This window comes from Aedes albopictus, chromosome 3, assembly GCF_035046485.1.
Source record: "Aedes albopictus strain Foshan chromosome 3, AalbF5, whole genome shotgun sequence".
Classification (NCBI taxonomy): Eukaryota; Metazoa; Arthropoda; class Insecta; order Diptera; family Culicidae; genus Aedes; species Aedes albopictus.
Genome location: NC_085138.1, coordinates 290,706,936 through 290,723,628, shown reverse-complemented (window position 1 = coordinate 290,723,628; position 16,693 = coordinate 290,706,936). Strand labels below are relative to the sequence as shown.

General features: G+C 37.2%; 1 protein-coding gene across 1 annotated transcript; it reads right to left on the bottom strand.

The window, feature by feature from the left end:
- Positions 1–12,320: 12,320 nt before the first annotated feature.
- On the bottom strand, positions 12,321–13,605 carry LOC109418730 (uncharacterized). The gene is made up of 5 exons (XM_019692961.3): positions 13,449–13,605; positions 13,287–13,390; positions 13,158–13,233; positions 12,705–13,088; positions 12,321–12,640 (listed from the first exon to the last, which is right to left on the bottom strand). The coding sequence occupies exons 1-5, from the start codon at positions 13,575–13,577 to the stop codon at positions 12,557–12,559; spliced, it is 777 nt and encodes a 258-aa protein (XP_019548506.3). The 5' UTR covers positions 13,578–13,605; the 3' UTR covers positions 12,321–12,556.
- Positions 13,606–16,693: the final 3,088 nt, after the last annotated feature.

The following is a 16,693-nucleotide window of genomic DNA, read 5'->3' as shown; positions in this document are numbered from 1 at the left end:
GCGTTTCAAAACAATCACCAACATCAATTTTGGGTCTATATTGAGCAAAGTATTTCAGTGGAATGCCCAAATGAACGGCTTTGATAGTTATTTACAAAGTTAAATGGGTGTTTAAGTCATGTTATTTTAGCTGAAGTAGCCAAATACCACTGCAAACTGAAAATTATCTATACATGACTTACTCTACTGTTCATGAAATGACATTTTGTAAGTAGTACTAAGTCACGAGATCCATATTTATTTTATATTTGAGGGACGTGAGATCTGTTGTGAAACGATATACTCTTGTTTGTAAGACATATCAATTTGTTCGTTAAAACTGATATTTCAGCTGGTAAGTGTACATCTTTTCAATGCATTTTTCATGCATTACATCAAAACTTATGATACGACCAAGTACTAGAATGTTAGTGCAGTTTAATGGTAGCTAACTTAGCTTTACGTCATATGTTGCAAGTTACCCCACAGATGAGGTAACTTGCAACAAGCATGTATTTCGCACCTCCTGATTGGGTGGAAACGTATTTTGGTAAATCAAGTGCTGCATAATATTCTACTCGTAGTAATTAGTGTACACGATGCTTTACAATATATTTTAAAAGTTCATATTTTCAATGATATTGCGTCAAAGTCAAAAAGTGTTGCAAGTTACCCCATTTGACGGTATACATATACAGCCATTTCATAGAAAAACGATATAGTGCAACTCCGACTGGCGTGAAACTTGGTGGATTCGTAGTTGTTCGAAAATAGTTAGACCCATATTTTTTTTATTTCATCATTAGGGTGACAAATTTTCAGATAGAGTGGTCCTAAAATCATGGTTTTAAAAACTATTTTGTTTTTTTTTTTCAAAAAAATCATGACTTTTGAACTAGTTGACTGATTTTAAAATTCGTTTTTTTTTGTTTGAAAGCTTTTGAATTGTGGTTTTAGGATAAAGTACGTTAGAAGGGACAAATTGTGTTTTGGGTTAAAAAATGTGCATTTTTTATTTTTATTCATTTTTTCATGGTCTTAGGACCAAAGGGGTACCCTGGTTTTATATTTTCATCAGAATGTTCAGGAAATTTGGCGTAACATATCAGAAAGTCAGAGATGTATGTTTATTAGTTCTTAAGATATAATTTTTTGAAAATAGAGAGTGTTCTTGTGATTTTCTCCTTTGGGGCATCTTTAAGCAACTCGCTTTTATTTGCTGGGGACGTTCGATAACTGCAACATATTTACGTTTCATTTAGCGAACAAAACTCGGTAACTGCAACGTCAGATAGGCGTCACCAACCCATCAATTGACGTTAAATGAACGAAAAATTCATTCGATCGTTCATTTGGGCTGACTTGACGCACCGTTTTGAAGGATAGCGGTGCAATAATTGCAAATTTGTTGCACTTACCGGACTTGCAGTAAAAAGCAATGCAGTTAAACCGTTTGCACCGACCGAACGTCTACTGTATTGCTAAAGCTGCAATAGGGTATCGGGATGCTTCGTTGGCATAGCCCCCTCGTTCGGCCTATCTCAATGTAAACCAAAAACTCAAACAAACACGCATAACTGGATATCGGAAAAGCTATGCGCCAAACAACTGTAACATTTCGATTCAATTTTAGCACTTTGGAGCATTAAAATTGAATGAAAATGTCACTTTGTTTAACTTTTGTAGACGCCATGATTCTTCGGCTTAGTGGGTAGTCTATACACATGATCATAAATGGCATGATTCTGGAACATTTCGAATTGACTTTTCAATAACTGAACATTTGATGCGACGGTTAAAGACGCTATTTTGAACTTGTGTATTTGTTTTCAACGAATAATAACTATTTTACAAATTGAATGTGGGCCGAATATTGAGGACATTTTTTCACTATGTACCCAAATCTTGGCCCATCAGTAAAGTGACATCAAAAACAACGATAAAAAGGCGTCAACAACATTTTTTGCGTAAGAACCAGAAAGAACGAACAGGAAGAAAGATTTTGTGTACGGTGACTGTAAAAATATAACACAATAATAGGGTTGCGTTGTTTTCGTTACTTAATTAAGAAAGAACTTTAGTTAAAGTGATTTATTTATAGTTTCTGGAAATTTGGCTCCAAAAATGTAATTTAAAAGTAAGATTGGTGAACAAACAGAGATAATACTTCAGCAGAAATATTGAAAAAATAAGATAATAAGTGGTTCTAGTACATGGAAAGCAATAGGCCAACGTTGTATCCACTAATAGGCCAATTTTTGTACCATAGACCAACGTTGCATACCATCGCATCGAATCTTTTCAGCTTAATTAAGTAAATTCTTGAATATTTACGTAAGTTTACTTCCAATTGGAGAAACATGCATTGCCTAGAGTGTGTAATAGGGTCAACATATTATTTCTAGTGATATTAATTCAAAATTGCCGAAGCGGCTTGCAAATTAGGCCAAGGAATGGTACACATACCCTATATAATTTTTATTATTTGACTCCAATTGTGAATTCATGTCCGCCTACTATTCAAATCACACTTAGAGCTTGGTAAATAATGTTTTCCAAATGCTGTAATTAATGTTTACAAAAGGGTACTACACAAAACATTTAGACAACCAATTTTTGAACTGTCATATCTAGGAAACCAGTAAACCGAATTGAATGATTTTTTTTATCGTGTATCAACAATATATTGATACTTTATACGACGTTATGAAATGTAATATTTTCTCACGGCAAATTAAGTTATACCGGGTTGAAATTTTTACCCATATAGAGGAAAATAAGTCACACAAAAATTACTAAATGTGTTCTTTCTTCAATCTAAATAGGCTCTAATATATCTGATTAGAGATAACTCAAGAACAGAAGTGGAAAATCTGTGGATATCAACACTAAAATTAATTGACATTGATGTAAAAAAAATACATTTTTTCGAGAAACATCCAAAAAATGTCAATCCATGATAACTTTTTTCAATGTTTAAAAAATACCTATGTTTTAATAGTTTGTGAAGCATATACATATTGTTGGTGTACGTTCAAAATTTCATTCAATTCGGTGTACTGGTTTCAGAGATATGACAGCTCAAAAATTAGTTGTCAAAAAATAGTGTTCTACCCGAACGGTTCTAACTTTGCAAAAAAATAATCAATCGAGCCCAAATTTGTACCAATGATGCACATATAATAGGTTGACCAACAGTCAAAATTTGAGCTTTTTTGATGCACTCTATAAAAAGTTATAGTATGTTGAACTTTTTTTTGAGAGAAAAAAAGTTGCCTTTCCCAAACATTTTGGCCACCTCCTGCATACATATTTTTGTACCTAAACAAAATTTGGCCTTTTCATCGTATTTTTCAAAAAAAAAAAACTACAATTCAGTAACAAATTTGGAAAACGACGTATAATCAATGGTGTAGCATTGATTATACGTCGTTTTAAAAATTTGATATTGAATTTAATATACTTAAAAAAAAATAGAAGCAATTTAAAATCGATCAACTTGTTCAAAATTTATGTTTTTTTTTATTATTTTTTTAAAACCTCGATTTGAGTATTTTTTTTTGTTAAATGAAAATATGAAGAAGTTTCAAAATAATCGGAATAAGAAAAAAGATGCATTCCTTTTCGAATGTTCCCAAAATTCGAATCCTGAAATTCGAGTCCTTTCTGTACCGTTCATTGTGTGGGAAGTTCATAGCTGGGAAATTTCAGGTTATTACTTTTTCGCTAAACCCTCTGTTTTATTATCTCTTGTGATTGAAGTGTCCTGGTTTGATCCTGGGCTGTTTCTGGTCTGGTTTTGTCGCAATAATGTATTACGAAAGGCCAGTGCCAAATTGGGGAAAATCTAATAAAAGTGCAGTTAAAAGATCAATATGATGAGCGTAGAAGGTTTGGTAAATATTGTGGTTTCAATCGAAATAATGTTAGGGGAAATTGAACCAACGAAATAATTGTGTAAATGAATAATGATGATGAAAGTGTACTGTCTATAATGTGTCACGTGATATATTACAAGTCTGATCCCAAAACTTAAAATCTAAACTAAAATCTTATATTTGACTAATACATACATACACCTAAACCTTATTTTACGTCCACTATTGGTTTAGCAAAAAAAAATCTACTGTCAAAATAATGATCAAAACAGACATTTTTATATTTTTGTACACTTCTCCTAACCACGAAGATGTTTTAAAAAATATAACACTGTTGAGTTTACTCACTGTCTAAACGATAGATTTTTTTATTGTTAAGCCAAGCATGGACGTAAAAAGGGACGAGTTGTACTTACACGGAACCACCAAACTACCCAAAATTGAGTTCTTTTGACGCAATCCCATAGTTCCGCCCAATAAGCCAAATTTAAGTAAATCGATTAAACTCACACTAGGTAAATTGCCTTTACCTCCAGCAAAAAATATACTTAAGAGTAGGTAAATTCAACCCAAGACCCCCCCTCATTCAACCCAAATTTGAGTATACCTACATTTACTCAAAATTGGCTTATTGGGCTCAAGGACCCCCATTGGGTAGACGCATCTCTGTTTGTTTTTGACAACATCGGTGGGGGAAAGAGGGAAAACAACTTAATTTTGGGTAACTAGTTTATTCGATATACTCAGCTTTGAGTAAAATCGACCCAAAAATAAGGTAGTTTGATTTCTCCGTGTAGAAAAGCAGCACGACGGATGAATCAAACTGCATTTTGATTGCACAGGATAACAATCAAATTAGAGTCGGTAGTTTCAAGACCATGTTCAATGGCATAGAATCCAAATCGTAACTAGGTATGCTGTTAGAAAGACGAAGCTTTCCGTTCGTTCCTCGCTGTCATAGTACATAAGGAGAAATCGATCGTGAGTCACAACCAGTAGGTAGCTTACCGCAATCACATTGCTTTGTAGAAGGAACCGCGATGGAAGTGATCCAATTATCCTTTCAAAATGACGTTTGCCCCACTTGCAGCAATAAAGATGACGGTGTTCTATCGAACAGCGATAACACCGGTTCACCAAAGTTTAGGTTCCAAAACGGTGGAATCGTTTTTTTTATTTTGAAGTGCTAAAGATCTATGGATTTTCTCTAAAAGTGGACATTTTGAGCTGCAGTGTGTTCGAAGTACTTGAAAGTTAAACCACCAGTACTTCAAAAGGGTTCTTAAATTTTGTAAAAAAAAATATTAATTCATTAGACGTTCGCTCGGTGCAAATCCTTAAACTGCAATGATTCTTAACTGCAAGTCCGCTAAGTGCAACAATTTTGCAGTTACCGCACCGTTATCCGTCAAAACGAAATGTCAACAACGATGCGATGTTTTTCGCATGCACTTTTGTTGCAGTGCGATGTTTTCCGTATGCACATTTGCTGTATTCTGCAGCAACTGACCGCTCTTTGACGTCTGTCATTTGTTTCAGTTATCGAATTTAATTCGCTAAGTGAAACGTAAACATGTTGCAGTTATCGAACGTCTACTGTATTTAAATTTTATTTTTTTCTTTATATTGATATTCAAAATCAATTTCATAGAAATTTTTAATATCACTTTTTAACATCTGGGCAACTGTTTGAAGGCTCCGCTCATTAAAATATCCGACGAGAGATGATTACAAAAATCGCTTCCATACAAACTTCGAATTGATTTTTTATAGGTTCCCGGGCACCAAAGTTCATCAAAATTAGGATGTCTGCCCAATTCGGTGTGCAGATTCATAATATGGAATTATATTTAGCGGTGTTGATAAGTCAGTTTTGCACTCAAATATCACTAATTAAAATATAAAATGTATAAATTAATGGAGAAAGGATGGGATTTATTTCAAAATATTACTGACTGACTGATTGACTGATTTTGTTTAAATAGGTAACAGATTCTCATTCTACTTGTGTATGAAAAACCAGCAAATGTTAAAACTCACGAAAAACTTGAAAACCAGTGTAATATAAGATCCACAATACCTCGAATCAAACTACAAATGCACTTTGCCGTTTTTGCATGTGTCCTACCCAATCGATGTGATACGACAGATGTGCTTGGGATAAAATGCAATATTATAGCAGGCGTATCTTTTGCAAACCAAAAAGTGTTGTTTTTATTATTGCAAAACATTTTTTTTAAATTTTGTCGCGGTCGCCAATTTACAACATTTTTCGTATCAATGAGCACCATATAAGATTGACATATTGCTCATAAAGATAAAGTGACTCACCTAGGGAGTGTTCTATCAAGTCTCCCTTATCTTTGAATATTCGACTTTTTTATTCAGTTTTCCATGTGCTACCAGCAAAAACAAGTGACACCGTCAGGGGAGTAGCACTGACGACAGATGCTGTTGAATAAGCCGCTCTCATTGAATTTTGAATATGGTCGTACACTCAGCACATTGCCTTATGGCTTGCATGCTTCTGTTCGTGATAACAGGGAAAGAATCAATTTGAATTCGAAATAGTTGGGTTTCGAAAGGAAGTGAGTCTGAAAAAAAAACAGCTCAGGAGGTGTATGTCAATCATTTCTGAGAGTTATACTACAGGGATGTCAGTTTAGAACAATCTAGTCCCAATTTAGATCACTATCGTTAAAAAAATGTCAGATGGTCGTTTTGATCAGCAAATAATGTATCCAAAATTATAACTTGCATAACCTGTTCATGTGCTCAGAAATTACTTTTAAAGCAATATATATGTTATCCTAAAAATATAGTTAACAAACAATTCCTTTAAGTACTGATGTCCATGCTGTTAAGAACTTCCCATCAGTAAGTTGGATGGCCCCATATGTCCAATCCACAATAAAGGGCCCAGACTCGAGTGTACTAATTACAAAAGGAATATCCTAATTTCGGCGTATAAGATACAGTCGCACGCCTCGTTCAACAGACTGAAAACTCTTAAGGAATCCATCGTCGGCGAATAACAGGCTGGTTTTCGCTAGGGCCGATCAACGATAGTGACATCACAAATGTTTAACCTGCGGATGATCCTATACAAAATTCGAGAGTATAACTTGCAGATGCACCAATTTTTTTATTAATTTTGAAGCAGCGTACGATTTCAGGGTGGCCACTCAGAGCGGCAAATAAAATTCCCGAGTTTTTCCCGGTTTTCCCGGTAGCTTTTTTAAAAAAAATCCCGATTCTGAAATATAATGATTTACAGTGAAAATTAAACGTAACCTACTAAGGAACATTTAAGAGAAATAATATTAAATATTTTCAAATCCTTGGATTTGACATAGTGTTCATATGACCCTGAAAATTTATAAGTAAATTAGTTTATAGTGAATTAGTTACTAAATATTTAGCTAAGTCATGTGTTGTTTGATCTGATTGTCTCGTATCCAATGATGGGCATTGAAGTTACGACATCTTCATTAAAAATTCGTTAAGTTTATAGATGACATCTAGTACTTATTATGCAGTTATTTAAGAAAACAAAAATAAAGAGGATAATCATAGGGGGTCAAAATTCCTAGAGAAAACACTATGATTGTAGGATTTGTTGTACGAATCTAATAATAGGTGGATTTCTTAGTAATATTCAAAGCCCCTCCAAAAAAAATCATGGTAAGTACTTGAAACAGAATACCGTCGTGCGGGGTGTCATTGGGCCAAAAAGGGGTAGCATTGGGCCACTATTCCGCACGTTTACGATACGATGGGAATGCATGATGTGTGCTAGACTACTAGAATACATAATTCTAAGATACTTTGCATCCACAGTCGGACTCTCTGACTTATATTGAATCCGTGGGATCGATGGACCAATGTTACCCTCTAGGCCAAATGTCACCCCGAACGACGGTACCCAGAAAAAACATTCTAGATGAACTTCTGGCGAAATATCTGGAAAGATTAATCATGAAAGAATTTTGGAAACAATTTTTAAAAAAATCTTATGGTGAAATCAGTGTACGTCAAAGTAGCGTAAATTGCTACTGCAGAAAGTCAGGCAGGTTTTTCAGGCTGAAATCGTGAATTTTAGGAGAAATTTAAGAGGTTAAAGAAATCTTAGATTTTGTCTGATAATTGTCTAACATTGAGTTATTTCATCAGCGATTACAATATGAAAGTCTCACATTTTTAGATATGTCAGTAATTAATCCAGGAATTCCTGAAAGAGTTGTTTTTGAGAACGTATTTTCATCAAAATTCAGAGGCAGATCAATTATTCGGGGATTCTTCCATAAATCATACAACTATATTGCTCCAAATGCTTTTGAATACTCATTGGAACTCCCGTTAGAATTTCAATTGGAAGTATAACTAGAAACTACGAATTCTCTACATTCTCCAGAATTTCCTGGACCAGAAGTTTCACCGGGAATTTATGCTATAGCTTCACAAAAAAGGGATTTTCCCGACTCCGGTTTTCGTCGAACTTTTTTTTCACCAGTTCAACAAAAGAATACAACAAAGAATTTCATGAATTTTTTTAACCAAATATTAGAAATACTTTTATGATCTACACTAGGCGTGTTTTTAGGAATGCCATCAGATACTAAAAATCCCTTCATACATTCTTCCAAATGTTTTTCACTCATTATTTTTAAATTGTAAGAATGTTTTCAGCAAAGTTACTTATCCAGATTTTCACAATTTTTTAGTTGAATTTTCCCTGACATTACATCAATAATTTCTTGAAGTAATTCTTTCAAGAAATTAATCAAAAATTTTATCAGCTTCCTACCCGAATTTCTCAAGGACTTTTCGCTCAAAGGCAGAAGTACTCTCTTAGAGATTGTATTGCTGTGTGCGTTCAAGATGCAAGCGGTGCCCAAATGCGCTTCAAACGCGGTAACACATGTTATCAAAGGCAACGTAGCAACCATAGCCAACCTAGGATTCGAAAGCTCCCACTGACATCGGGTTACTTGTTAGAAAATCTTACCGCATTTGGTGCTCCCGCATTTGATATTTGCATTTTGAATGCACACAGCAATACCAGGACTTTTTTTACAATTGAGTTATATATTTTTTTTGTTTCATAAAACATAATACGATGCTTGATGCTTTCTGGAACATGTACACATCCTGAAATTCAGAAGTGTCATATGAATCTAAATATTGATATTTGTCTCAACCAGTCTTTCCATAAGAAAGTTCTCTAGAATATCTTTGAAATTGTTCGAAATGTGATGTTAGGTAACATCACTATGATTCACTTTAATTGTCATTACTCGAAGACAAGATGTTGATTAATGTCCAAGAATGGTTTTTACACCAGTTCACCTATTATCTTATTTAGTTCAACAGTTTTTGATTGCATATCCCTAAGAATCTCGAACTTTTGCTTCTGGAGACTGTATAAATTTTAGAAGTTGTCCGAGTGTCTATGTTAGAAATTCCCGGTGGCTATCAACAATTCCCGAGGTTTTCCCGGTGATTTCAAATTCCCGAGCTTTTCCGGGGTTTCCCGAAATTCCCGACTGGGTGGCCACCCTGGATTTGGCAGATCATGTCAGAGTATGGTTTTTCGATGAAGCTTATTAAGCTGAATGTTGGATGGATCAAAATCAAGTGTTCGGATCGGAGACGAAATGTCTATCTCGTTTAAGACCTTGGATGGATCCAAGCAAGATGAAGCTCTTTCAAACTTACTGTTGAACATTGCACTTGAAGGAACGACAAGGAGGTCTGCCGTGCAAAGGAATGGCACTACAGTTTCTTACCGATTTTGGCAACACGAGGTGAATTTAATGTTGCCAAATTGGGGTGTTGCCAAAATCGGTAAAAAAATTTTGTGGATAATTTTCAACTTTTATGCGTTAATTTGGCTTATATTATAAATATGGACTATTCACAAGCTATAAAACGATCCATGTAGGTGACGTTCATAAATTACGTCATGATTTGTAAAATTGTCGATTTTGGAAAATTTAATGAATTTTGATTTTTTAAACAAAAGTTAGGACAAAATAACATTTACAAATACAAACGATTTTTCGGTAAAAATTTTTGGTCAAAATTTTTTGTTGCCAAAATCGGCAAAAAATTGTTGCCAAAATCGGGTGTTGCCAAAATCGGTAGGAAATTGTTGCCAAAAACGGGTGTTGCCAAAATCGGGAAGGAAATGTTGCCAAAAACGGGTGTTGCCAAAATCGGGAGTAGACAAAAACAGGTGTTGTCAAAATCGGTAAGAAACTGTATCATCACAGGTCGTAAATCCAGTCGTATAGTCGGCATCGGAGGAACCTTATGCTCCTCTGAAAAAGGAAACAACGAGAATAGACTGGAAGATAAACTCAACTAAGACGAAATACTTGATAGACGCCAAGGCAGGCCTAGTGGTATAAGTACAAAAGTAATGGTTGATGGAGATATGTTTGAAGTTTTTGACGAACTTGTTTGTCTGGCACCACTTGTGATCGCTTCCCGTAAAATGAAAAGGCGTATTGCAGCTGCGAAAGAAGCTTTTACAGATTGCAAAACCATCTTAGGTCCAGTAAATTGGAAACTCAAACGAAATTCACTCTGTATAAGATGCTTATTCTTCTTCTTCTTTGCGTAACGTCCCGACTGGGATGAAGCTTGATTTTCAGCTTGTTCTATCAACACTTCTACAGATTTTAACTGAGAGCTTCATCTGCCAATGACCATTTTGCATGATGTGTACATCCAAGGAGAATACATTTTACTAAGGTGGCGCAGATAAACATTGCAAACCACTGGTTGTCTCTTCCATTCTTCTGGTGTTCTTATGGAACTGAAATAGTGACGTCACTATTTTAGTTGCATAAGAACACCAGAAGAGTGGAAGAGACAACCAGTGGTTTGCAATGTTTATCTGCGCCACCTTAGTAAAATGTATTCTCCTTGGTGTACATCGTCCAGCGGACAGGAAGATGATGTATGCCCAACGAAGTCAAAACAATTTCCATTGCGTTCCTGGACCGATCGGGAAAGCCGAAAACTTTGGTTAAAAGAATTGAGCTACTTTAATTACCAACACGGCACCAACAATGGCTACCGGTCGATGCAAAAAGAACCAGCTCATCGCTCAGGCTCCATGTCAGAGCGTTTCAGCATAAGACGGACTCCAGTGGAAAGCCCATACAACGATGGTATGATACGCGTTATGGGGCACGCGCGAGTCGAGCATCATCCAGTTTGTGGATGATTCTCTTCCGATTGCTCGTCATTCAATTTTCGAATGATGGTTCATGCAGTTAGGATCGTGATAGTAAGACAGTGAATGATTGTTAGTTCATTTAAAAAAGCCGTGATTTTTCATTCGGTTGCGGTAATCATTCAAAATAGGGCGGATCCTGTTTCATGTGAGTGGGAATGATATTTCATACGTTTTAAGGCGGATATTTTCGTTCAGTGTACGCTCAAAAATGTGTTCGGCCTGCACATTTTTAGTAAACATCCATGCCGCACATGACTGTGTTGGAAACACACATTTTTTTAAAATTGCTCGTACGCTCACATGAGCATGTATTTTGCAATAATTTCGACATGGCAACCTCACTGGGTTTATAAACCACCTTCAAATACCGAAAAATATTGATATTTTGCAAAAATGTGAGCGTACGAGCAATTTAAAAAAATGTGTGTTTCCAACACAGTCCCTGTGCGGCATGGGCGCTACTCAAAAATGAGAGCTTTTATTTTAGAGAGGTCGATCGGTTATTGTGAAGAGCAACGGATGTGTTGCTGATTTAGGTTGGAATCGCTTTCCGATTTCAACCAGTCACGACACTACCATCTCCCGGATAGTCATACTCGAGATAGCAAGGCCTGCATAGCTGTGGCTTTATGGGCCATTCCGGTTCCTCTACGTTCCCTCCACTCCACTCCACCATACTCTCGCCTTCGGTTTAATTTACTTTGAAGTTATCAAGGTATCATAATAAAGTAACTCTAGAAGAGCACACGAATTCCAGTTTTCAACAACTTTCGAAAAAAAAAATCACACCCCAAGCCGCACCCTAATAAATCCTAATGAACAATAAATAGGCAGTAATAGGTAATTTCAGTAACAAATTTTGAAAACGACGTATAATCAATGCTACACCATTGATTATACGTCGTTTTCAAAATTTGTTACTGATTTAATCAATTTCGAAACTTGAGATATATTATTCATCAACACATACGTAGATGAACAAAGAAAATGCCAATATACCAAGCATCCTTCTATCGCTATATCACCGTTGGTGAGGAATGGATGATTCTACAGAACATAAATTACTCACTCTATTGTTTCACACAGGACGTAGTTGGTCCACTGTTATCGCTTGCACATGCTACAAAGTTGCTACACCTGCATAATGGAATTAATTGAAATGAAATGAGCTGATTGTATTTTCTGGTTGGACTGGTAATCTGGTTCACAAAGAACGTTGTTGGTTGAATGATGCCTCTAAAACAACTGTTGTATTCTATACAAAAACGTTATCAAATATATCATATTTGATAATAACGTCTTAGGTACTGAAAACCCGAGCTATACTGATGGGAAAACTGTGCAAAATATGTGCTTGGCTGAGCAATTTGACTGTAAAAATTAGAGGACCATATTGTTAATTCAGCCTTTTATCTGTACTTGGGGCTGCCTTACTTCAATTCTTCAAAGCTCATACTGACTGCGGACGCTGCTTTTTGGGAGTTTTTATATATGTCTTAAAAATTGTCTCATCGGATCCGGTGGAAGTGTGGTCCTTCAAAGCAAAAAATAAATACATGAAGCAAACTTATCACCAACAAATTTCTATCCAATCTTACCGGCTCGGAGATTTCCACCACCTCGGCACGAACTTTGTGCGGGGGACGTTCCTCTTCGTCCAATTTGTTCATAGCCAACAGTCTAAGGTTCATATTCTCGTGCAACAGCTGGGAACATCGTGTCAGTAGATCCAGATACTGCCGGTGGCATGTGGTGATGCTCTCATTGCTTAGCTTTGCCTCAACCGCGGCCAGCATGTAGCGATTCTGCTCCCGTACGTTGGCAGCAAACTCAAAGCACATCTGTTGGTAGCGGTTCCGTCGTCTTTCGTACCGGCGCTTTGTGGAGCGCATCCGGAGGAACATCTCGCCCAGTCGAAAACGGGTGCCGGCACAGCCACGCATGTGACGTGCTATTTTGCGGTTGGATGCATGTAACGATCTCTGTGGATGATTATGGTGAGAAAGTTAGAGTTCCGGGGTAGTTTGTATAAGGACAGCGCATTATACTACCTGCTGTGACTGAAGATATAACTTTATACGCTCCATTTCCAACTTCAACAATTCGTTTTCCTCGGTAAAGTAATGCCTTGCAAAGAAAATTTTAACTCTTTCTCCAATAAATTGCGGTAGGAAACTTACCTTTGTCTGCTCAACTTTCTGGAAAGCTTGTCATTTATAAAAATTGTTTGATGCAAATCATTGATCAAGTATTGCTTCGATAAAGCCATTTCGTTCAGTTTTTCCTTGAAAATAAATATAGAAGTGCCAATCCTGCAAATCAACAAATGAAAATTCGGTTACCTTCAAGTATTGAATGTCCGACTGCGATTGACGCAAATTTTCTTTCAAATTTGTTAATTCTTCCCTGAGATTCTGAGTTTTATCGGTTTTGTCACTCGGTGACATGACTTCGTCGGAGACATGGATCATGAAAACATATAAATCAATCGAAGCAGACTTTGATGCTAGATTTTATAATAAAAATATTGCGGATTTTTTGAAAAATTTCCAAATATGTAGTCCAGTTCAATGAAATAGGTTGAACCAAGGCCCAAGGGTTGAACCTAGGATGCTGAACATGGTCGATGTTGCCACTTTCCCCGCTTCCTGATCTTACCCATTTCTTCACGAATAGGTAAGAGCAGGATACAGCAACTTGTCCGGTTTGTGCTGGTTTAGAGAAAACGGCGTAACACGTTTTGTTCGTGTCGCGTTTTCGCACAATGCGTGACCGCATGCTTGCCATATGCGGGGAGGACACAACTCCGGACAATCTTGTCCAAAGGATGTGTAGCGATGAGTTTGACGGGAATGCCGTTGCAACGGCTATCACCCACATCGTTTCGGAGCTACAGAGGTGGTGGCGCGTGGACTCGGAGAATGGCGGAGTGGTCCAAGGGTTCGGAATCGGCAACGTAGGTCATGCCGGTGCCCTGCGGCTGAAATCGACCCGTACGGGGCCGCGGGGAGAACATCCTGGTAGCGTTGCTGTTGTGGCGTCGGTCTACTGGGTTGGATCCCAGTTGGCGGTTGGAAAGGGATCCTCGGAATGGTCGGGACAGGTGGAGTCCCCTTGTTGATATTATAGCTCGTAAATTTGAGACGATGGCGGAAACGTACATCCGACTGAAGAGTGAAGCCAGGCAAATCGGATCAGTCATTAATGTGTCGAAGACAAAGTACATGATGATGGCAAAGTGATTCACCGCGCCAACATTTTCTATCGGCTGTGATGAAATCGAGGCGTTTGGAATTCGCAGAACTCTACGATCGAACAAAGTTCGCTGTGACAGGAAGTTAACTATCTACAAAACGCTGATTAGACACTCTATGGACACGAAGCATGGACTCTACGTGCAGAGGACCAACGCGCTCTTGGAGTTTTCTAACGGAAGGTGTTGCGTACCATCTACGGCGGAGTGCACATGGAAGACGCGACTTGGAGAACTCTAACTGCATCAGCTGCTGAGAGAACCAACCAACGTCCACACCGCAAAGTTCGGAAGGCTACGGTGGGCGGGTCACGTCATTCGGATGTCGGATAGCAACCCGACTAAAATGGATCCGAGAGTCATCCAACCGGTACAAGAAGACGTGGTGCGCAGCGAGCTGGGTGGGTCGATCAAGTGGAGGACGATTTGCGGACCTTTCGCAGAGAGCGGAACTGGAGACATACAGCCATGGACCGAGTAAAATGGAGACGACTCCTATGTACAGCAGAGGACACTCAGGCCTTAGTCTGACCGATATGGTAAATAACGATTATTCACAGTTCTACATTTCAGACGGTGTTGCCTTTTGTGTTTTTTGTAAACTACCCGAATAGAAAAGTACTGTTCATGGTATAGTATATATTTTAAAGAGCACATTCATGTAATGGTAATGCTAGAAGCAATAATAATTTGCTATTTAAAAAAAGAAATACATTATTGAATATCATTCATGTATTAAAAGAGTTATGATAATGATACGCGAATAGTGTTAATGATTAACGTTTCGGTTCATTTTCCGTCGAAGCTCAGATTTGCCCAGTGGTATAATCATTTCCACAAGATCCGTCGTCTCTTCGGAGTCTCATTTTACTTGCGGTCACTTTTATCACTTTTCGTATTTTAGGCTGCTTCTCCATCTTCGGAACATTTATGTCTTCGAACCACTCGCGAGTAGATGTTCCTTGTGGTTTCGAATAGCGCGTAATGGAGAAATGAGTGGATCTTGGCGACATCAGTTCAATTCCCGTTTACATTAAACAATTTCCAAAAAAACAACTGAAACGTAAACAACGATTTACAGTATCATTCACGAGGTTAACAGAACCTGACGAATGCCCGCAGTGGTGTACTTTTTTTCAAGTCGATGAAATCGACTTGGTGAAATATTTCCTTTTTGTTTTTATTTATTCCCTTTATCATACTGCAGATTATGTATACAGCAATGATATCTCCAATCGTCTTACAATTTTTTTCTTCGAGAAAAGTACCATTTTTGAATGGTAACGATACTTAACAACCCATTCGGTCTAACTTCAAAATTTCGAAAATTATAGTTGGTATCATCAATATTATTCATAGTATCATAGATTTATGATCCACCTTATGATACCACGAATAATTAAAAAATGACAACCAGTATAATTGTTGTATAATATCGTTTTATTCGGGTAGTGTGTGTTATTAATTGAGTAATTCTCGCTTAGACCGGCCTAAGTAGTCGTTTCATTTTGAAGGAATTTTGGAAGAAACTTTGGAGTTATTACAGTTTAAATGAGCCAACACTTGACCAAAATCGAGGGGTCCGCAAAAATTGTTGTGACTCTAACTAACGAGGGGTTCATCAATTTGAATAACCAAATGGATTTCCCTTACTTTTTATCAAGGACTTTCAGAAAATCGCCACCTAAAGCATTTTTAAAGGCAAGCTGTAAATAGTGGGCCGGCCAGTCTCAGCGATAATTACTCAATGTAAACACAAAAGATGTTTACTGATATTACATTAAGATTAAATTTATCATATAAAACAGTTATGGATGCTGCTAATTATGTAGCAACATCAACCCGTTCAAATAAGCTATTTATTACCATCCAATTTGAATGATGTGGTTTGAAGCATGTATGTCATATTTCAATTGATTATGTTGATTGGCTTGTTAGCCAAGCTGTTTGTTCCAAGATAATTGTGATATTCAATAACCCCCATTCATATCCCAATGGGTATATTAAATCAAAACGCGATAGTTGGGCAATCGTCACGCCTAATCGAACACAAACCACAAAATGTTATTTACCATCAAAGCTCCTGTCAGTTGATTCGATGAGGGTAATAAATTCAATAATTACCATTGGAGTTTTCCGACATAGTCGACAGGCTATACCCTCGTAGCTACAGCACGGCACCCTTTTCAATATCACTTCCTGGTGTTTCCTGTCCAACAAGTGGATCAGCCGGTAACTTGTTGCCGAAGGCATGCGGTGGGCAAAATAAACCATCAAAAATCACAAACCATTGGAAGCCTTGCTAGAGCACGACAATGGACGAAAAGCTATTTG